Genomic DNA, 23,164 nt, shown 5'->3' on the forward strand with positions numbered 1-23,164 from the left:
TAGCCGCCGCCACCAGTCTTGCGCTGAGGGGAGGAGAGTGCGGCCGCTTCGCCGGTGCCGCTCGGCCCTGGCTCGGGGCCAAGCGCGGCTGGAGCCGGGTTGCGGCCAGCGGGGGAGAGAAGGAGCCGACGGAGGGAGCCGCTTCCTTCCTTTCCCGCCGTCTTGTCTGCGTCCCCGCAGCCGCAGCCTGCCTCTCGTCTGGCTCGGGGCGCACCGGTAAGGAGGGGCCGCTTCGCTGCGGAAAGGGGCGCGCGAGGTTCCGGGCGGCACAAGCCTCTTTTCCGTGCGCATGGAGGAAAGGGGAGGCAAGTAACTTTGCAGACCAGGAGGCGAGGGGTAGATGCAAGAGGACGGGATGGTGGAGGCAGAAACAACGCCTGCCCCTCGAGCAGGGAGAGTTTTCTTTATTGCCATCACAGCAGAGGGTTTGCATACTTTTAAGCTTTAATTGGTTTACCGCTAATGCGCATCTTGCATGTCGTTACTCTTGGATCTGAATTTGCCATTTTTTTCTGCTATGCACACGCACCCGCCAGCTGCGGATAGAGCAGTGTGCATCTGACCTGCTAGGCTGATGTGTTGGCATTAAAGTTCCCGCAAGACTTTTCGTTGCTTTTGTTGGCGTGTTCAGATAATTGGAGGAGGCCTTTCTCTATGTTCCTTTTATAAAGGTGAATACAAGTCGCATTTACAAAATAAAGAGGCTGCTCTGCGATAGTGCCCTAACTTCGGAATGTTTTCATGCGGAAGATCCGCCCAGATGCTTTTTAAATTGCAGGTTTAAATCTGTATTTGCTGATTGCAATAGCTTTAACTATTTCCATTTTTATTCTACCGACGCTTGGGGGTCCTTTTCTATCCGTACGGAATGTTTTCTTTTTGTAAACGTCCCCCTGAAACCTGTAGTCTGAATCTTGCAGATTGTTTAAATAAATAAATTGTGCACTTAAAGAGCACTAAGCCACCTCGACACACTGAAGCTTAGTTCCAAATGTTAAAAAAGGGTATGGTTGGGTTCTCACTTCTGAGTTTATAAAAGCAGTTCTGCTTTTCTCAGGGTTTATCATTTATTTCATTAAAAATATGTCCATTAAATGTCAGCTTGTTCCTGTCTCAAAATTCATTCTCTCCCCTCTCCCTCACATGCTGTTGAACTGGAGTTGTCATATTCTCCCTTACTTGAGGAACTGTCTCTTCCATGCCTTTTTTCTCCATAATTGGTAGGAGCTCTTTTTCATTTCATAACTTTCCTGGATGAACAACATTGCAAATCACCCTCCCTCTTCTGCCTCAGTTAATTTGTCTGGATCACTGCCATCCCTTTTTCCTGTTATTACAGTGCTAAAAAGCTATTTACTTAGTAAAGTTGAAGACTTTAAGTTTGTCAGTATGTATTAATTTCATCCAGAATCGTGTTTTGACAGTTGTGTTAGTAACTGTGAGCGTAAGATTTGCCTGCATAATTTAATGAACATTAATAGGCTCACATTGCTAGGGTAGAAAAACCTTCCTGTGTCCCATTTTAGGCTCCTGGTTAGAATGAACAGGTGGAGAAGCTGTGTTACTTCATTGATTTAACTTTTATACCACCCAATAGCTGAATATAGAAGTGACTTTACAGGAGCATGGTAAAATAAAAACATCTGTAAACATTTTTCTACAATATTAGTTTAATAATTTTGGTATAATTTAGCAGTGAAATCCAGTATTTAATACAGAACAGACCTTTAACAAAACATCAGACAGAGCCATTAGATAACCTTAGATGTCTTAAAATGCCTCAGCACAGGGGCTGCCTTAACTGGATGCTGAAAAGATGATGAATTGGGTGCCAGGCAAGCCGCAGTGGGAAGATTATTCAACAGTCGGGGAGGGTGGGGGCTGCTAATGAGATGTCTTCCCTCTTGTGGCTGCCCTCTGAACCTCTCTTTGGGGGCTGCACTTGGAGGAGGACCTCATGTTGGCTGTAGCAGCATATGGGTACATTGTGGTTGCAAGAGGAGTTGTGTCAAATATTGCTGCCCCAAGCCATGTAAGGCTTTGTGGGTTAAAACAAGCACCTTCAGTTGGGCTTGGAAGCAGTTAATGCCAGAGGGCCTGAGTCAGTGTTACGTGTTCAGAGGTTCTTCTCCCAGTTATCTGGCTGCTGCATTTCGCATAAGCTGCAGCTTCTAAACAATCTTCAAAGGCAGCCCGATGTAGAGTGCATCCCGATATTGGAGGTGGCACTGTAGGAAGTAAACTTTACCTGGAGAGGTAAAAGTTCACCCTTTATTCAATAGAATAGAGATACTGCCATAGTTATCCAAGTAGACTTGGGCTGCTGTTACTGTCTGAGTGTTTGTGTGGTTTGTGCCATTGACTGCTTATGGAATTAAAGCTGACCAGATCTGTTCATTATCTTACATTTTCTGCCTGTTTTCCACACAGCAGAAATATTTTCATATTAAATAGTGCAGCTATGAAAATGAGTGCTTTGGGAAAATGCTTATGTGAACATTAAAATACTGTCTGTAAGCAGAATTGTTACGTGTTTATGAGGAATTGCTTAGGACAAGCATATCCTGCTTTGACGTTCTGGAGACAGGAGTTGAGGAGTCCAGTAGCTGAAGCTCTCTGGGTGGTTTATAACAAAATATAAAAACAATAAAGTACAATAGATAGAAACATTAACAAGAATTAGAAAACAATTTAAAATAGCATACAAAACATTAAAAGACAAAAGACAATAAAAAGAGCCAGTCAAGAATAAAAGAAAATCGCCTGGAAATTGTTTCAGCTCCCTGAGTGTCCAGGGAGGTCTTTAAAGGCCTCTGCAAAGAGGGCTGCCTTAATTTGGCACCAAAAAGATGGCAAATTTGGTGCCAGGTTGGCTGCAGCAGGGAGGTTATTCCAAAGATGGGGGGCCACTGCAGAAAAGGTCCTCCCTCTAGTTGCCACCCTCCAAGCCTCTTGAGGAGTTGGCATTTGGAGGGAGGGCCCCAGAAGTGTCATAGTGTCAAATTGTCATAGTGTCAAATTGAGCATAGTGTCAAATTTAAAGTATTTCTCTTTGGAAGTACAATGGTACCTCAGCTCATGAACTTAATCCGTTCCAGTACTCTGGTCGCTACCTGAATTGGTCACGAGCCAAGTCAAAGTCCCCCATAAGATTCAATGTAAATGGTTAATCCAATCTGTAAATATGTTTTTAATCACAAAGATATGAAACAAAGTAACAAAGAACAACAATGTAACAAAGTACAGTAGAGAATAGTAACCTAGGTGTGGGGGAGGTTATTGTTTGGAGGGAGAGTCCAAACCATAATCGTGTGATAACGATCATGCTGGGGAGAGAGATGGCTGCGATCATGCTCAGGGGGGGGAGATGGCCGTGATTGCAGGCATGCTCTTGCAGGGAAGACTGGTGCAATCGCAGGCGCACTGGGTGGGGAGACGGGCACGATCGTGCACATCTCCCCCCCCCGAGCACGACCACGATCGCGCCCATCTCCCCCCCGCATCCCCCTGAGCACGATCATTCAGGGAAGATGGGCACGATCACGATCGTCACCCATTGCAGAGTTCGCGACCTGAGTCAAAATTTTTCAGAAATTTCTGTTTGCGACCCGATTGGGTCGTGAACTGAGGCATTCGTGAGCTGAGGTACCACTGTAGTTCCCTCAGTACTCTGAGGTTTGTTCTGTCTGTTATGGCTACTTACAGCAACCTTCTCAAGTGTTTAGAAACTGCTACTTAAGAATTAAGACTGCCTGCTTCTAAGGAGATGCACTGAATGCTTCAAAGACATTTATGGGGATATGAATGCCTAGAAGAAATAGAAAGGATTTTTTTTTTCAGTCGGGGAAGGTTTTTCCAGTTTTTCCTCAGGGCCTTTCTTCCTCAATCTGTGAACCATTTAAAATTATGAAATATTTTCTTAAAGAACGATTATTAAAATGCTTAAGACAAGGAGTCAGATATACCTACCTGCCCTATATTCTGACTTTTAGGATAATTCTGATACTTTAGGGACTGCTCACTAACATTTTCCCTGGTCAGACATAAAATAGGAACCTAAAATGCTGTATGCATGAATTGTTTTGCTCATAACATTGTCATAATTGGTATATTGAATTATTATTTATTCAGATAGCTATCAATTTAGTAAGTCTACTTTTAAGTATTTTAAATTTTAATGATAATTTTATGAGCAAAAAAGGTTATATTTCTGAAATAACAAAGTGATTTAATCTGTAAAGAATGCTTTTAAAAAGAGCATTGATTATTTTCCAGTTTTCTTCAAAATTTCAGGTTCCTCCGCAACCGCCCCAGTTCCCTGGGAAATAAGCATTATTTCAAAATTTCCAGCAATGTTACATTTGTTGTGGTCCTAACTAGTGAAAGAGAGTGAATAGTATAAGCAGACTGTCTCTTTAGACTGCTGGTGGCTGGTTGCAGGAACATATATTCAAGGCTACCCCTTATCTTACATTTTGCATCTCTTGTTCTACATTGTCCTGGATGAGGCCATATATCAGATGAATTCTGTATGAAGCAGCAAAGGTAACGCCATGGTGAGAAGTGGCATGAAGGGAGGGGATGTAAGAACAAATGTGGGAAATGGGTCCAAATCTGTCATTAAATCAAATTTTGGAAAGGAAATTGATTTTTATTTATTTATTTTTTGGGCGGAATTGTTGTGTGTGAAATGTTCTGGGGAAGGCTGATTGTCAGGAAATATTCTTGGAATTTGGTTTGAAGTTCAGATCCCATCTTTGCCTTGTTGACAATTGGTTGCCTTGGACACTTCATGTATGTCCCTCTCACGCTACACTCTGCATTTCCAAGCATAGCTGGCCAAATTCCTCTGGAAAGCTAACAAGCATGAAGGCAGCATTTTTTTTCTCCATGAAGGCCTTTTTCTAGCATCTGATACTCAATGCTATGCTATCTCTGTACATGGCGGTTCTATTGAACTAACATAGCAGATAGGAGTGACTTTCATGGAAGAAGCTGGAATAAAGCAGGAAAAGAAGCTTTGGGATGGCGAAACAAAGAGAAGTTGCTTGATTGAATGCGTTGGACTTGTATAGCAGTTACTGGAAGCAAAAGCTGCCCCTGGCTGGGAGTGGCACTAATTGTTGTTGTGGCTTTTTTCCAGCTGTTGGCTCTGGGGCATGTGTTTTTTCTTTTGTATTATAATCTCCAAGGTGGGAGAATTAGTGTGCCTGAGTTGTACACTGACGTGATTTTCTGCTTGCACTTGTTTTCACCTTGCAAGTATTTTTAGTTTGAAGCTGAATTTCTTAGCTAATTCATAGACTTTGAAGCCCATCTAGGTAAAAGAAAATACATTAGGGATGTAGAATTGCTTTCAGCCTAAGGGCCAGAATAAATGTTGGAGAATCTCATAGAGGCTGTGCATTCTGGTGGTGGAAGGGACTAGATGCAAAATGGGAGGAGGTAAAGTATATTTTAATTTAAAATTCTTACCACCAGTACTTAGCCTTGGAGGAGGCTTTTTATGCTTGCAGAATGGGAAAAATGGCAGAAAAGTTGGATTCCACCAAATGATTTGGCCCTTCAAATGGCTGGAGTTGGTCCCTCAGCCTGAGGTTCTGCACCTCTGGTTTGGGAGTGGTATACTCAGACAATCTGAGGTATTGTGCGGTTCAGAATTTTGTAATAACAGGTAATATAAAGCATAAGCTTCTTTCATACAGTAGAAGGAACTAACATTGTATAGACTACTTTCCACCTAAATCAGGATCAATCATGTATCTGAGTGTCCATCAAATTCTCTGCATGTGATTAAGCACTGCCCACGATTAGAATTTAACATTCTTAATAAGGGCTCTTCAGCTTATAAAATAGTAGTTTGGGTAGGACAACTAGCTGCCATTAGCACATCTGTTCTAAAATGATGATTAACATGATCACCCCCCAACAGAGGCAGAAGAGATGATGTTCCAGAAGGAATGGGGAAGTTTCATGCCACCATAGCTAAATAATAAATGCATGATTAAACCACAGACAAGACTAAAGAGAACCTCCGGGTTATGAGGCGGCATAGAAATGAAATGAAATAAATGTTGTTGAGGAAGATTGAACCCTGTACTCTAAATGCAGTGCTGTTCCCTGTGCTGATCCTGAGTTATGCTACATTCCATGCTCATGCTTAATATTTACCTCGGTTATATACTGCTGTTTAGAAGCTTTAAAATGACCCTAGTTTTATGCAGCTGGATAAAGCACCAAGCTATGATACAGCGCCAGCGTTACGTGGCACAAAACAAACACTTGGCTCATGGTGCTCCATGAAGTCAGTTTCCGACTGCCAACCTGCAAATCTTGAGGCTAAATTCTCAGCTGGCTCCAAGCCCCAACGCTTGCTGTGGCTGATGCCATTTGAAAGTTTTCTCTGAAAAGTTGCCAGAGTGGCTGTGCAAAATTCTAGGGAAGGGAATGATTTTGGAACTTCTGCATCCCACTAACACATTTTCAGAATGGTGGATCACATGACAAGGTTGCTTAAGACCATTTCTGTTCTGCTGATTTCTGGAAGGGCAGTCTTTGAGGCAGGATTGTTTGTGCTTGTGGTTGTGATTGAAGCTGTCAGCATTTTTTGTTGCTGACCAAGATTCACGGTGGTTAAAACGCAATCAGAAAACCTGAGAAATATGACTGGACTGCATTGCTTCCTGATCAGTCATTCCTACTGAGTTGCCTATTAGCTTCTTTTAAAGCCCGCCTTATTTATTTATGATTCCATAATTCTATTAGGTAATGATTGGATATATGCAACCTGTTAGTTATTATGTTTCTTTCCCTATTTTTCAGTGTTTGTGTCACTCTGCTTTTAGCTTTTCAGTGGCAAGTTCAAGATTTTCTTGTCACTCCACCAGGACTTGATGTGTAGGTTTGAAGGAAGAGGGGTAGAGCTGTTAGTAATTTTTCCACTTCAGTACTTACTGTGTTAGACTGTTGGCAGGAGCCAAGAAATGTTCAGATTGTGGCTCTTAAAGCTTCTTGCAGTATAATTTCCACAGTTAATTTTTTCTTGTCTTCACTGACCAGTGCTGTGCTATCAATTAGCACAGCTGTTCTGTTTTGAGTACTTTAGATTTCAGGCAAGCCGAAATCTAAAGCCAGCCCTCCTTTGTTGTGAAAGGCAGATGCATTCCAGTCATTTTTGTCCCAATAGCCAGGGTTCTCTGAACTTTGTGCTAAATAAAATCAAGTATCTGCAAAGTAGCCCAGACTACAAGGGCTCAAGCATCTTCTTCTATTTTGAAGGGAGGAAAGAGAGTAATACAAACTTGTATCACTTGTCTGCACCCACATCCTGTCCCTGATTATTATGATGTCTTGTCCATCTCTCTTTTCAGAATATTTGTTTCGATTTGGTTCAGTAACCATATACAAGATCTACATAGCAGATGCATGGATGCAGGAGAACTAAGTTTCTGTGAATATTTTCAATTACCTACAACTTCACCTCAGTTTTTCTCCTCATGATAATGGGGTTGCAGCATACAGCAGACCCCCTAGATCTCCAGGTTCCATTAACGTGTACTCTGTGCACCAAGAAAAACAGTGATCTGGTACTGTTATGCAAATTAAGCAATGCGCTCACATTAATTATTTTCATATAAAGTATTCTGCTTCCAGTCATGGGGACAAATTGAACTCTGGTCCTGAAGCCCCCTTCCCGAAAGTTCTCTTCTCCTTGCACTGTCAGGATCTCACTTGGCCTTTTGTGCACTTACTTTTAGTGATAGCACTGAGGCTGCTTCAGACCCAGGCATTGTGCAGCCTCTCCTGCGTGGGGAAGCATGCAGGCACATTGTTCCTCTGTGGCAAATGGAAACTTCAGGAGGGCTGTTTCGAAGTAAGTACAGAAATACAGTTTGTGTGGCAAGGTTAAATCCTCCTCCAGGGAGCATGGCTCCTATCTGAACCAGGGGTCTTTGTGATTACATTAAAACTTCACAAAAGTGATATAATAAAACAGGATTGCTCTCATCTACTTGTGTCGTATCCAAAATTCATGTACAGTACACAGACATGCTAGTATCTAAGCATACTGTTTACTAGCAGATTTTCTTCTCCTTTCCTCCCACCAAGACTGTACATTCTGCTTATCTGAAAAGTCCAGACACTGTTAAGATGAATTGAAAGTTTTGCTTAAAGTTGAAGGAAAACAGTATTTGCAAATAAATGAGTCAGTGAGGCATTTGACTGTGGTTTTATTACATAAAAGTTTTGAAGTGTTGTCTGGTTTGTATGTTGTGATGGAAAAGAGGGTATTACTATTCAGCATAAATAGTTGTGGTTAGGAAAGAGGATAAAAATAGTTTGTCTGCCATTGCAGAACATAGCCAGGGGTTGAACTTAAGTAGTAGTTGGAATATTAATCAAGCTAGCAGGAAATTCCAAGTTAAGACTGGCACTTTGTCCTTATTTAACATAGAAATGTTCATGTTTGTATCTTTTCTTGGATAGAAACCAGAGATCTGTGTTACTCTTAAAGTTCTTGTGAGCAGCTAGAACCCAACAGGCTAATCCTAAAAGAGTGGCCTTAGCTTTGCATACAGAAGAAACTGGAATTAATCCCCAGCATCTCAAAGTACAGAACTCTAGTAGCAGAGCTGAGAGTGTTACACAGACCCAGGATCTGCTGTTTGGATTTACTCTAGTAAATCAGTGCAGTCTGATCATAGGAAATTGAACTTCAATTTGGCAAAATCACAGAAAGCCAACTTGTAGCACTGCTGTGGTGGTGATCTGATCATAGATTTGTTTTCTGTGCCTGCTCCTAAGTGTAATTTTTCAAATTGGAACATGTTGCAAGTTGTAGATTGGGTGCACTGCTATCTTTCTACTAGGACAGTGGTGGCGAACCTATGGCATAACTCTCTGGTGGCATGCGATTGCCCCAGCAGCCACATGCATATTCGGAAAGATTAAGGGCACCAGGCAATGATGTCCCTCATTAGCCGCGACTCGTGGAGCTTTTGCATGGCTGGTCAGTGAGCTGCCAGGTATTTTCTTGGACTGTGATTTTAGCAGAAGGTAGGAAATGCATTCAGGTAGGAAAACACTCAGATGCCTTTTTCAGGGCCGGCCAAAAGCTGGTGGTCAGTGGAACGTTGCCCCCTTGTGCTGCTGGTCAGCAAATTCAGGTTTTGTTGCAGTGTTGGCACTTTGCGATAAATAAGTGGGTTCTGAGTTGTAGTTTGGGCACTCGGTCTCTAAAAGATCCACCATCACTGTAATAGAGTATTCTGTTTCTGATTCATTACTTCCTGAGTTTGAAGGCTGTTTGTGTTGAGTTCTCAGAAGATGGGAGGTCTTCTGCCTTGCATACCATACTAGTGGGCAAATGGCTGACTTGCAGCCATTGTTTCCCTGTGCTCGAAATCAGGCATAGGTTTAAATCAGTAGGGCATGATTGTATGCGTGGAATGGCATCATAGCCAGCAAAAGGATACAGTTTATTTTACATGGGCTGCTCGCATTCAGTCACCATCTGATGAATTAAAATAATAATCTCCTGTGTATTAACAGCATCGATCACTTAGACCCTCTTATCCTCAACTTGGGAACACTGATCAGAGGAAAAGAGTGAGGAGCAGTCATGAGAGTCTATAGCAAATGCTAATTTTCTTTAGTAATTCTTTGCATAGTTGGATTGAAATTGGGTTTATTTTTGAGTTTGCTAGTTCCACATAACATTGGGTCAGTTGGGAGGAGTGGTACTTCCTCTGCAAACATCTTGAGGGGTTGGTCAGATGTCCGCCTTCTGACATAGTAAATTTGCTTGATCTACACAAACATGAAGTACCTAAGGAAAGTTTCATGCATTACAGCGGCCTTTCTGAACCTGATACCCTGGTTTGGAACCACAACTCTCGGCATGCCTGATTATTGGCCATACCTGTTGGTTTTGATAAGTGTTGAAAATCAAAGCACCTGCAGGGTACAAGGTTGGGAAAGACTGAGTTATTATTGTTATATCACTAGCACTACCAGCACTTTACATTTATACCCCACCTTTCTTTCTCTGTCAAAGAACTCAAGGTCGCTTATACATTTCTTCTACCCATTTTATCCTCGCAACAAGAACACTGTGTGTTGGTTCAGGCTAAGAGTCTGTGACTGGCCCAAAGTCTCAGAGTGAGCTTCATGGCTGAGTGGGGACTAGAATCCAATTTTCTGAGCCGCAGTTCACCATCTAACCATTATGCCGCACTGGGTGGTTTACCATAATTGTGGAGTTCCTGGATGCCTCATCTGTACAAATGAAGATAAAATTATCTGCCAATAATCTATAGCAAACTGTAGCTGTTTGTTACATGAAGGAAAAATCTATGTGTTGCTGCTACAGATGTCATAGTGTGTACCCCCAATCTCAGCTGTGTGAAGTGGAAGCCTTTCCTCATGAAATGCTGTGCGCTTACCTGCTAAGAATGTGTCTGCATGAGGGGAACAGGCTTCTTTCAAAGCTGGCTTCATTTCCATTTCAGGCTGCATTGGATAAAAATGATGAAAATTCTAGTCTGAGAAATCCAAGCCATCATCCCTTTTGTGGATGTGGGTAACTTGAAAGCCAAATCTTACTTTCAACCTTCGTTCTTTCTCCCTTTTGAAAAGTGATAGTACAATTCTGATAATTCCTGATGTCCAGAAATCAGCCAGACATCTTGTTGAAGCTCTTGATTGGACAGTTCTGTTGATTCTTCTGTGTCGTTATTCCCAGGGTTAAGTCTCCAGCAAGAGACTGAGCTGTCTCTTTTGTTCTGTGGAACTGTAAGCAATAATTGCACAAATTCTTTCAAAATACGTGCAAACAGTGCAAACGTACATAGATTAATCTTTGGTTGTATGCATGGGCTTAACACTTTAAAAAATCTATAGGTGTGTGAATTGTCACAGAGTAATTGAGTATACCATGTTATATTAGAATTAGGCCAAATTAAGCATTTATCATGCAGTACCAGCTCACTGTTCTGTATCTTTCAACATCCCAAGTATCTGAAAGCCTAGGACTATATCCACCATTACACAACTGGACTTCTGCTTGCAAAACTGGACTTTGCTTTGCCATTTCAAAATCTGATCTGGAGGGTACTGCAAACTCTGGGGCTGATTTTTGGTGTGTGTGGTGGTGGTGGGGCTCTAAGGTGGAGGGAGTCAGTTTCACTAATGGATGTCTTTCTGCTTCTACACAGACAATTCTGGATGTAATTTATAGAGGGCAGTGAAAAACTTAGCCTCTCTGTTGCTACCTGATATTTTGTTTTCTGTTTGTTGTTTAGCAGACTTGATGGTGCTAAACAGCTTCATGATACCCGGAAATCAGACGTTTTGGGTGTGCTCCTGCTTCTATAAGTCTGTTTCCATTTTGCTCTAGATCAATACACTTAATGGGAACATAAGATGCCATTCTAATAGAGGAGCAGTTAGTAAAAGTACAGACAAGATTGCTTATATCTGTTATGGAACTTAAAATTGGTCATGCACTCAGAGGGAATGAAAAGGATCATAAAATGCAAATTGAAGAGTCAAGTCAAAGCTTTGGATTTTTCAAACACCAATTAAAGAAACAGTGGCCACTGTTAAGGGTACATGCTTCTTAGTGAATGTGTATGATATTGAGCCCTGGATGTTTTAAAAATGTTCCTAAGAGTGTTGCTGTTTGTAAAAAATGTAATTCAAATAAATGCAACAGAATTGTATTGTCAACAGTATTCTTGCATTGAAAACTTGAATTCTTCATTGTAGTCTCTGTGTATCACACAAAGGGACTCTGCACCTAGAGCCTATCTTTGGGAAGTTTCGGTAGCTAAGAGAGTATTGGCAGAAGGCTTCCTTGTATCATTTTAATATTTGTATATTGTTAGACATTATAAAACAAAATTACAGCTAGCTAAATTGTATAATTTTAGCTACATTTTCAGGATTGGTAAATATTCCAATATATACAAATAGTAGAAGGATTAGTATTTCCACATAATGCAGTTTACTGCTACTGGGAAACCTTGAGAAAATTCCTTGAAGTTGGAGAACGAGAGAAACTGGTTTATCCAAGGGCATCCAGCCTTGTCCCAAGTCTTTAAATTTGCATACATTGCCTCTGATTGTTAGAAAAAGCCCTGTAAAGTAGGTAGTTAAGTGCTACTGTAGATGAAAAGAGGATTCCTTGAAGTGGACAGTGGGAAAGGGTGAGATTTAGTTTTATAGCCATTGTGCCTTGAGCGCAATCTCCTGCATGTTTAGATAGCAAAAACATCCTACAACTCCCAGCATGCTTCAATAAACATGGCTGGCTAGGGAATGCTGGGAGATGTAGGATTTTTTTTCTGGCTAAACATACATAGGATTGATTCCTTTCTTGGTTATCTTTTTCCTAAGTTGTTTGAAGGAACAGGCACACAAGTGAATGGTTTATAGAATTTGTGGGTACTGGACATTTGAGGGAGAATCTATAGATTAGGGTAAGTATCAGTCTACTTTTGCAGTGCATATAAAGTGTTCAGCACTATGTCTTGTCTAAAAAATATTCAGTGGCCCATTTTACATGTCATGATAACTTAGTGGGTTTTTTTTAAATGTGTCTTCTCAAGAACAACATAGCAGGCTGATATATGCTGCCAAACAAACCTTTGAACTTTGGCTTGTCTCCCCCAACAAGTCAGAATTGATACCAATGGTTTCTTGTCCATTTTTTATTCTGGCTTGTCAAGGGAGAGGTAAGCCAAGAGGGAGGGAAGCCAGAATTCCTTGTTTGCATTTCATGTACAAGTACAGTAAACCCTGGATGGACAAAGCATGGAATGGTCAGATACTTCCATTAGTAGCAGCAGCAGCAAGCGACCAGCATACATAGGCATACTGTCTTATTCATGATAATTCAGAGTTTTGAAAAATGTAGGTTATTGTGATATACAAGCTCATTCAATGACTGTGTATGTTTTAATGTAACAACTGGCAAAGTAATATCTGATTACTGTAGTTCTGTTGACAGCCATAGTAATAGTATTATCAACACCATATGAGGGGATTTGATCCAGAAAAGTCTGCCTTCCTATGTTTATTGACTGAAATGTAAATACTTGGCAAGTTGCAAAAAAACTGGAATTAATTACAAAACAGAATTCTCAAACTGTTTGCTCCAGAATATTGTGATTGAAAACATTGGGGATACCCCAAGTTATATTGTATGCAGTCCTAAACTAAAACTAAACTATTCCTTCTACTTCCTCACCCACTCCTTTAATATATTAAATAGTATTAAAATTGTTTTTGGGTTCTTGCTTTTATACAGTCCATGAGAGTAGACCATGTGAGCATTATCTCAAAATTGTACAAGCAAAACAGAATTTTAAATCTGAATGGGTTCTTGATTAAGGTATTTGTTAATTAAGAAATGTAAGACATTTCAATCTTCCTATGTAATATTATCATTGTGGTTTATGATCATTGCAATACATTCCAAAGATAATATATTATCATTCTATCCTATTTTAATTGTTTAAATGCATTTAGTATTCCATCCTGTGATTTGATAATGAAGTGTGGTATATAAATACATCAGTGATAAAAATGATAATAGGTTCTGTAGTGATTAAGTGTGTTGGCATAATGTTGACATTAACAAGGCTTCAACAACACTTTCCTACTGTTACCTGAGAACTGATTTGCTTAAGACAGACAAAAGAAAAAAAAATCTTATAAAAATAGCAGATACTCTTGAAATTCTTTGTCTTGTTTTTGAGGACAAATTGTAAGACCGCAATAATGTTAGCCTTACAAGAACAATTTTTGTGCATATTATCTTTTGACTCAATATATCCTGCATCTTATTAAGGAAAATCTTGTCCTGTAAAAAGTGCTGATGGAAAAAACCACTTTATTAAAAAATCATTGACAGAAACAGCAGTTGTTACGGATAAAAATTACTTGCCATTGTAGAAATGCTGAGAACAAGTAGGCTGTGGTTGTATGCGTAACCGAATAATGAGCACTGGTATCATATCTCCAGCTATCACTTAAAATACAAGTAACTTAAATAGAACCTTCCTCCTTGCTTTCTTCTTGTGTGGTGATTGTTGTAAATTCTTGCAATATGAAGCATATTGTATACATGTTTTAGATATGACAAGTCCCTAGGTATTTTTAACGGACTGCTTGGAATTTGCCTCTTCCTTTTGTGTTGCTTCCATTACTTTGCCAATGGTAGGCCTGACCTGTACCAAAGCTGGAACAGATCAGAGTCAATACAGATGTGGAAGCCACATAAGTAAACCAGTTTCACTTATACAGCAATATAATCCTGGGAGTTGTAGGCCTGTAGGCATTTTGCCTCAAAGACCTCCAGTTCTACCCAAACACAGTTTCCTGGATGATTGATCTAAATTTGTAGCTTAGGATAGTTTTTATCATTGTTTTAGTCATGATATGTTTTAGTTGTATCTTATGTATGTTACAGGAGTGGCCAAATGAGGCTTGGAAGCCACATGTGGCTCTTTAAGTTTATTTTGTGGCTGGCTGCCGCTGCGCATGGGTGACCATTTGTGGCTCTCAAACATCTGACATTTATCGTATGTGGCTCTTCCATTGAGCAAGACTGCCCCCCCCCCGTTATCGTACAATGTATCCTAAAGTATTTAAAACTTGTAAAGTGCTTAGAGATATTTTTAAATTAATGAGAGGGAATATACATCAATTTTATTATGAATAACAATGGGCCTGTTCTTACTTGATCCATTTTTTTCTCTTTAAACAGATGATTCACAAGTTAAAATTCTTCTGAGTTTCTCCAGCTTATTGCAACAAAATGTTTACCACAAAACCTGCAAACTGGGTTACGTTTGAAGATGACCCTCTCTTCCAGTCTCCTCAGAAGGCAGGAGAAAGTCACAGTGCTTGCAAATCCAATGGGCTTAAACTCCTTCTGCCTAAGATGCATGATTCGTCGAGCCGGTCGTCTTCTTCCAGCAGTATTTCTCTCTCCTCTCCTGTAGTGGACTGCTACTTTAGCCCAGGCCCTCCTAGTAATTCTCCTCTCTGTACACCCACCAAGGAATATCCTGTAAGTCCTTGCTTTCCCAAATCAGGAGGTCACCTTTGCCCTATCCCAGAGCTGTCATCCAACGCCTGTGTTCTCCCATTGACCCAGAAAACATCTAGTACGTTCCAGATTGACCATTGCTCAGAGGTTTCTGCCCCAAACCGAACGGATGGTGCAAATACCACTCATCGAGACAACACAAGGGAACTGGACGATTCCATAGAATCACAAACCTTTTTCCAATACGTTCAGAATGACTGTGCTTTTTCTAGTCCATTTTGGTCAGAAGATTCACCTTGTGTATCTTCTAGTAGCTTTGAAAAGAATTGTTGTCCTTCCAAAAAAAGGGAACTCTTTCCTGATCAGAAAAGCCTCAACCAGGGATCGTTCAGCTATTTTTGTGATAGGCTTGAGCACTTGCAAACTGTTTCTGCAGATGATGAAAGGACTTTGACAGCCATGCCGTGCATATATGCTGGAGATGGCTTCTCGTCATTCATTCCACACAGCCTCTTCACCAGCCAGAGAAAAGATGGCTGGCCTTTCATGTTGAGGATTCCCGAAAAGAAGAACATGATGTCATCCAGGCAGTGGGGGCCTATATACCTTAGGGTCTTACCTGGAGGAATCCTACAAATGTACTATGAAAAGGGCCTTGAGAAGCCTTTCAAAGAATTCCAGTTGCACCCATTTTGCAAGCTTTCAGAACCTAAGCTAGAGAACTGCAGCATTTCTGGGAAAATCCATACTGTAAAGATTGAGCATGTGTCTTACATGGAGAAAAAGAAATATCCCAAAGCTGAAGTAGTTCATGAACCAGAAATAGAACAGATGCTGAAGCTGGGGACAACTGATTACAATGACTTTACAGAATTCCTGGTAATCATTGAGGAAGAATTAATGAAGCTTCCTGCTCTTTCCAAACCAAAAAAACATTATGAAGAACAGGAAATGATTCTGGAGATAGTGGACAATTTTTGGGGGAGGACCACTAAGGCAAAAGGGAAACTAGTTGAAAGTGCTGTCATCACACACATTTATTGCTTGAGCTTTGTGAATGGAAATTCTGATTGTTTTTTGACACTAAATGACCTGGAACTTCAGAGCAGAGGTGATGATTACTTTGAGAAGGACACTGAGAAGAAATGGATTGAAATTCTTGACTATCACTTCCACCAGTGTGTGAAAAAACAGGAATTTGAGCAGACAAGGATAATCAAATTTAAACCACCGGAAGGCTGTAAGATAGAGCTTATGCGATTTAGAACTCAGTATAATGGATCTGATCTGCCATTTTCTGTCAAAGCCTTGGTAGTAATTCAGGGTGCTTATGTCGAACTGCAGGCTTTCATAAACATGTCCCCTTTTGCTCTGGCTTCAATGCAATCACATTCCATGAAATACTGCGAAAATATTATGGTACACTTTCCTGTTCCTCCACAGTGGATCAAAACTCTTTGGACCATGAACCTCCAAAGACAGAAGTCCCTGAAAGCAAAAATGAACAGAAGAACTTGCCTTGGCTCCTTAACAGAGATTGAATCAGACACTGTCATACAGGTTTCAGTTGGAACAGCCAAATATGAAAGTGCCTACAGAGCAATTGTGTGGAAGATCGACAGGCTTCCAGATAAAAACTCAAGTAAATACTTGGTTTACATAAATGCTTTCTTTGATAGTATAACATTGTGCTGATGGGGGATTACGTTTTCTCATATCGAGTTAACAATTTGGCATGCCAGTGATGTTAGCAGAAGGGCCAGTGACCAACTGATTAAAACACATCATGTAGAGCCTCTATGTATTGGAGTATCTGTTGGCCTTATTGCACATTTGCACCTGTTTGTCTAGCTACAGATGCTGAACTGGCCTATTCATTTGGGAAAAAGCAAAAGTCACTCTTCGCAGGTAACATTCCCCTGTGCTTTAGAAGTTTCTGAGTTTAGAAGGCTCTAAACCAGCCTTGATAATGATGTGATACCATTAGGCCGAATTTGCACATTTCATTCAGAAGATGCAAGGATTTCCTCCTTAAAACACAGCTTCATGTTTGAAAACCTCTTGTTGAAAACCTTTTGTTAACTTATATCCTGGGTCTTTTAGATCAGGGATAACGTTCTTCCTTGGTGGTGCCAGTTAAATTTTTTAAATGCTGTTTTGGAACTATAAAGCATTAAACTTTGAAAAAGGGAATCTGCATACATTAAGAATCCTCAAATTGCTCTGGAAGTGTATCTTCTTTCCAGTTTTCGCAGTCCATTAGTCATCACCTTTCCAGATATCAAGTGCATCTGTGTCTTCAAATGTATGCAAAAGGGGAATAAAGAACTTTTTATTGCAGGAAGTAACTCTGTTACTCTTGGAGAAGGAAATGCAGAGGACTTTCTCCAACTGGTCTTTTTCCCTATTTTGAGGGGTTGATAGGTAGCAATATATCATCCTTGGCTTGGTGTCCAGTTGCATGCTTAGATAAAGGGCTTTTGTATTCTGGCACTAAAAACAACCCCCCTCGGTCAAGAAAATGCAGATTCTGTGAGCTGTGTAAATTTGTTGCACAGTTATATTCTTGCTAGAAGCAGAGAAGAGAAAGAAGAACAATGTGTGGCCATGAAGCCCTACACCCTACTTCATATTATGAACTTTCCTCATAAATCTGGGAGTAATCAGTATTGTTGAAGAAGGGTATAAGAAAGGGTAGACTTCATTAGTGCTCGCCTCTGGTCTGAGCGAAGAAAATATACTATGCATAAAATAATAGACATATGTATGATGCAAAATAAGATTTCCATGAAATATTTGAGGCACTTCCAGTTCAGAACATGTAAATATATGTTTGGAGATACAAAGGAGAAACACAACTAGCCTCTTACTGCCCAAGCAACTGACACAACCCCTCTCCACCAAAAGAGAGCAGCATGATACAGCTGGATGGCTGCATTGCCAAACCTGCCTTGTGATTCTGGGTTTCTGCTAAGGCTATTGCACTTGACATACTGGCTCCACTTGGGAACGAATATCCTCTAGTGCTCTGCTGGTGGACTAGCGAACGCATTCAGTCTGCATCAGTGCTGGAATATCCACGCTGACAGAGAAAGCCTCCAGTTACACTTCTGCTCCACTGATGTTTCATTAAAGGAATACCCAGTGTAGCAGAAGCACTTAAGCTTTTTAGCATAGCCAAGTATGCAATTACTTTCCCCCCCAGTGACGAGAGAAGTAACCTAATTTAGTTGAACTTGGGTTTGTGTGGTATTCTGAGGGTATATGTGATCCCATGGTGCATGTTTCAGCATGCAACTGCCTTTTCAAAAATGGAACTTGAAAAGGTGGTTGTGGCTTTTATTGATAATTTAGTAATTTGAATAAACCCTATTAAAAATTACTGCAGCCAGGGCCTGTTCATATGACTGTGATGCTGTGGAATAATGTTAGTCTTGCTGTGATCATTTGTCTACATTTTATCTTTTGGTCATTTTATAGTTTGTCCCTTGATAATTCTTGTTGTGTGTAAGGTGTTGATGGGAACATGGCCAAACAGAAGTCAGTGTTTGCTGGACCCTGTCCATGGCCAACTGGCAGGGTGAATTTGATTCATGATCCATGATTTAAATCACTAGTCAGTAAGACCAAAATTAAATGTGATTTTTCACACAATTTTCACGCATGTCTGCCTTACCTGTAGGTAGAGGAACTTCTTTAAAATATTCCCAAACTGGGTCTCCTTTACAGCCTGCTGCCATTATAGGTTTTCTATAATAAACCTCAGGCTATACATGAAAAGATCCAAAGACTTGTAGAGCACAGTGGTCAAAAGGTTTCACTTTAATTTTCACTGCTTGCCCTCCCATCCTCACACTTAGCTTCTTGTGCAGATCTGTTCCACCCCCAGCAATTTTCTATTCATTGAACTTTTTGAAACTTGGCAGTTTTAAGAGGTAAGGGGTTGATTTGCAAAGGAAATGCAATTAAGGTTTTTTTTCTCAATTATGTATGCTTATCAGTGCTTTTTTTGTAAGAAAAAAGGTACCGGAACTCATGAAATTATTTACCTTTCACACGTACACTGTACACACACCCGCACACGTCAGTTGTGTAATGAAACATAACAGCAGTAAGCACTCGGCACACGACCAATCACAAGCCGAGCAGTGCCGTCACAACCAGTGCCGATGAAGTACACATGCATCAGACTTGACACACAAGCAGCCTGCATGCACCATTTTAATGATTTTGCTGCCGACCTGCTACGCTCAACAGGGTGATTCAAATCCACGTGGACCAAACATCAAATTTTCAAAAGTTATTTTTAAAACTTGGAAAATCTGTTGAAAAAAGGTGCTGGAACTTTGTTCTGGTGCCTTCTATGACAAAAAAAAGCACTGATGCTTATGTTATAACTTTTTTTGCTGTGAAGAAGAGGCATGCAATCTCTGCAGACACACATTCACAGTTTTGAGAACTGTAAAACCAAGCATCTGTGATAATATCTTCTAGGTGGAAAGATTGCCCAGTAATCTTACAGAAACTTCTGGAAGAATGTGACATTGTGAATGGATTAATGGGATCCATTTACCAAAAAATTTAAGCATTGCATGGATATACAGCCTCACACTATATAACTAAAAACAAATTCTTATTTCACAATGAATAATGTTTGGACTATAATGTATCTTAAATAGGAAACTGACTTTAGATAGATTTTTCCCCTCAAGAAGCATTTTATTTTAAGAAAATCCAGTTTAAATTAAAATAACCGATTTAAATCCAAACAGTCTGATTATTTAAAAAAAAAATTGATTTTTTTCTACCCTGCCAAGTGGTGACGGAGCATTACCAAGAAAATGGGTGCCATGCTTATTAGTAACACAGTAATAAAGGCAGCCCAGTTTATGCTTTATGTTGCTGCCTACATATTTTAATTTTAGTCTGGTTTTGGATTTCTGGTAACTACATAAATGTTGGATGTAATCCTTAACAAACACTGTTGAGTAAATCCCACCGGATTCAGCTGAATTCATGAGCTTCTTCACTGAATTCCTGCCACAGGCTTTTTGCAGAAGCACTTGATGATTGTTGATGTCAAATCCAGTTACATTAATTTAAAGTCTCAGATCTCCAGGCTTCTTGGCAAGAATGTACATATACTGGCAATGACTTGGGATGAGTAAGACTTCATAAGGCTTTAAATAGCTCTCAGTGAAGTTATTTGGTGGGCTGCTCTTCATTCTTCTGAGCTGGAACACTAAGAGAGTAATTGCTTTGAAGGTTTCCTCCCCCCCCCCCCCGATCCTCTCTTGCTGTAAAAGGAGATAAATGGAATCCACATGGTTTAATCAGGGCTGTGGAGTTGATGCATAAAACCTTTGACTTCTCAGTTTATGCTACCTTGGACTCCAATTCTGACTCATATATATGTATATATAAAACTAATTATTTCCTATACTGAGTGAAAACACTCAACATACAAGGCACTGCCAGTGTGAATCACCAGGCTACTTTTTAGTCCCCTAGCCTGTTAAAATATATCTTGAAAATATAACCTGAAAAAATAGGTTACTCAGAGTTTTATTTGTGAAACAGGAAATGTTAACATCTAATTTATATTACAATTTAAATGTATTAAAAGTTGGAGTTGGTACATTTTTACCCACTCCGACTCTGACTCAACTCCACGTTTCTCAACGCTACAGCCCTGGGTTTAATCATGGCCATTTCTTAAAGGGCTGCCACTGGGAAAGGTGTTTCTGTTTCCTGCCTTGGCTGTATTATGAGAAATACGGTACACTTCTGTCTATATGTGTGTTTCAGTGCGCATGTTTAGACAGTTCACAGTGGCAACTATCCCTTACCTTGCAAACAGTAAAGCCAAGGCCAAAACCTGTCCAGTTTTGTTTGAATTCATTGAGTTGTGGCTGCAGTAAGTTTAGTCTTCTATGTGAACTGACCCAAATTCTAAAGAGCAGTATGGGGACAAGGATTGTTTTATGTGTCCTTTCCTTATTTTTTAAAGCACTAAAGTATAAATACTGCATCAGGAGAAAGATATAAATTGAGTGATGCATACTTTGCTTCATTGTATTTCTAAACATATAACTATCCATTTTTGATTGTTTCCATACCTGACAAAAGGGATTTAAAGTGTGCCATGATGAAGAAATTTGGAAGTGGGTTCCTCCTGGAAGGGAGCATACTGAAAAAGTGAACTATATAATGCAGCACACAACCACATGTGAATATTAAGTTATGAAAGGATTTATAGTTTTCCAAGTTATGAAGATTGAAGCCATGGAGCAAATGTCTCTGAGATCTTGTCAATGGGGATTAGTGATGCTTGTGCCCCGCCAAATTGCTTTCATTGGGCTGCTGTATTTAATCATTACTTAGCAAAAACCTCCTGTTGTTTGATTGCGCACTCAACCACTTGTCTTTGTTGAGCTTCTTTATGACATTTCTCCCTTTATTCCTCTTCCCCAGGTCCAGATCATCCACACAGTTTGTCTTACAAACTAGAGCTCGGGTCGGATCAGGAAATCCCCTGTGACTGGAATCCCTTTGCTACAGTGCAGTTTGCTGTCCCCGACATGTGTGCTTCTGGAACCGAGGTGAAATCATTGGGCATTGAGAGTGACATCCAACCGCAGAAGCACGTGCTTCGGAAAGTGTGTTATAACTGCCAGGTAATCTTGTGCCCTTGTTTTAGCCAGTGATGTGTCACTTTTCCCCATAGCCCAGATTTCTTCAGCTTTCTGCTCAGGGAATATATTTGATGAAGTAGACCTTTTTCTGTTAAACCTCTTGTAATGCTAACATGTTATCCTATAGGAATCCTCCTGTTCTGGCACAACGAACATTCATGGCTACTCTTTTACAGTTGGCTCAGACCAAGCAGTTGTTAGATCCACAGTTCTTGGTATGTTATTAGCACATGTTGTGTCCTACAGGGCTGTATCTTTAGTTACCACAAAGCTTCTACCAGTTGTGGAAGTCAGTTTTTATCCTTGCAGGAATGTCAAATCCAGTGCTTGATTTTATTTGTTCAAGCAGTTTCAAAACTTGTCATAGCTTACACTAGGTTCTGGTTGTACTGGGTGTTTTGTGTAAATGGTAGCAAATCATGTAACCACTTGTGGAATAATACAAACTTTTGTACTTTCCTGGTAGCATTTAATTGAGACAGTCCTTAATTATTTGTATTAGGGTTGAGATGGTGCTTAATTACTTGAGTGAGGATAATGTCAAGAGTTTCTCTAATAATGTAATTGTTTCCTAATTAAACTCATTCTGCTTTCATATTGCAGGTTGAAATTGAGAAGAAATGGATCAGGCTTGACGGTGAAGATCCCAATAAGTGTGGGAGTTGTCAGATGCAATAGAAAGAAGAAGGAAGAAATAATCTTGTGTGTTGGGAAATGTGTTATATTTTTGTTGCACACAAGAGTTTTAATTGTAGCAAAGCAGTTGATTTTGTCATGTTGGAAGACTTCATCTACAGTTGGGAGCTTGTACTCCTAACCTTTTAGCTTATTATCTGCAATGTTTTCCAAAAACTAATATCGTAGATTGATTTTATATACCATCTTGCGAATTAATGGCACTTGATATGAACATTTTGTGAGTTGGTTGATACTTTAACTGATAACATCAAAAAGTTTTGGTTTTGGAATTTTCCAGAAGGATAAATTATGATTAAGTTATGTATATTTATATGTAATTTGCTCATGTAATCCCACGCATTCTACTTCCCAGTTCTTTCCAACATAGAATGCAGGTCCCAAATATTTTTTCAAGAGACGTCATTTGGCAATGTGCTTAGTACCTTTAATAGCTCATAAACTGAATCACTTTGTAGGTTTGAAGTGGTTCCTCTAATATGTTATTTCTTTAGAGAGGAATATCCATGTGGAAAATCCTACATCAGAATGCAAAATGTACATGCACATTTCACAATAGTTCAATTGGCAAGAGCTGTTGAGAATCAAGTTCATTGCATGGAGATCTTTCCTTGAAAATCATTACCCATTCAGCATCTTTCAGATTTTTTTCCAGCGCAAAAATCTCAGTATTCTTCACATTTGGTCTCTTAGTTCACCTTTGGCCTCCCCATTG

The 23,164-nt window shown here is 40.0% G+C and overlaps 1 protein-coding gene across 2 annotated transcripts; it reads left to right on the plus strand.

Annotated features, from left to right (window-relative positions):
- The first annotated feature begins 30 nt into the window (after positions 1-30).
- Positions 31-22,434, plus strand: LOC123022971 (stonin-1-like). 2 transcript variants are annotated; one of them, XM_044429190.1, is made up of 5 exons: positions 31-216; positions 14,774-16,700; positions 21,533-21,735; positions 21,881-21,968; positions 22,357-22,434. In XM_044429190.1, the coding sequence occupies exons 2-5, from the start codon at positions 14,825-14,827 to the stop codon at positions 22,359-22,361; spliced, it is 2,172 nt and encodes a 723-aa protein (XP_044285125.1). In that variant the 5' UTR covers positions 31-216; positions 14,774-14,824; the 3' UTR covers positions 22,362-22,434. The 2 variants fall into 2 exon arrangements, with proteins under 2 accessions (XP_044285125.1, XP_044285127.1); XM_044429192.1 differs by lacking the exon at positions 21,881-21,968.
- The last annotated feature ends 730 nt before the right edge of the window (positions 22,435-23,164 follow it).

This window comes from Varanus komodoensis, unplaced genomic scaffold, assembly GCF_004798865.1.
Source record: "Varanus komodoensis strain SLA01 unplaced genomic scaffold, ASM479886v1 scaffold2, whole genome shotgun sequence".
Taxonomy (NCBI): domain Eukaryota; kingdom Metazoa; phylum Chordata; class Lepidosauria; order Squamata; family Varanidae; genus Varanus; species Varanus komodoensis.

Excerpts from the sequence above, each read along its gene's own strand:
- LOC123022971 (XM_044429190.1), top strand. The coding sequence starts at position 14,825 with ATGTTTACCACAAAACCTGCAAACTGGGTTACGTTTGAAGATGACCCT. Across the intron at positions 16,701-21,532 it reads GCTTCCAGATAAAAACTCAA|GTCCAGATCATCCACACAGT; the intron begins GTAAATACTTGG and ends CCTCTTCCCCAG. Across the intron at positions 21,736-21,880 it reads AAGTGTGTTATAACTGCCAG|GAATCCTCCTGTTCTGGCAC; the intron begins GTAATCTTGTGC and ends GTTATCCTATAG.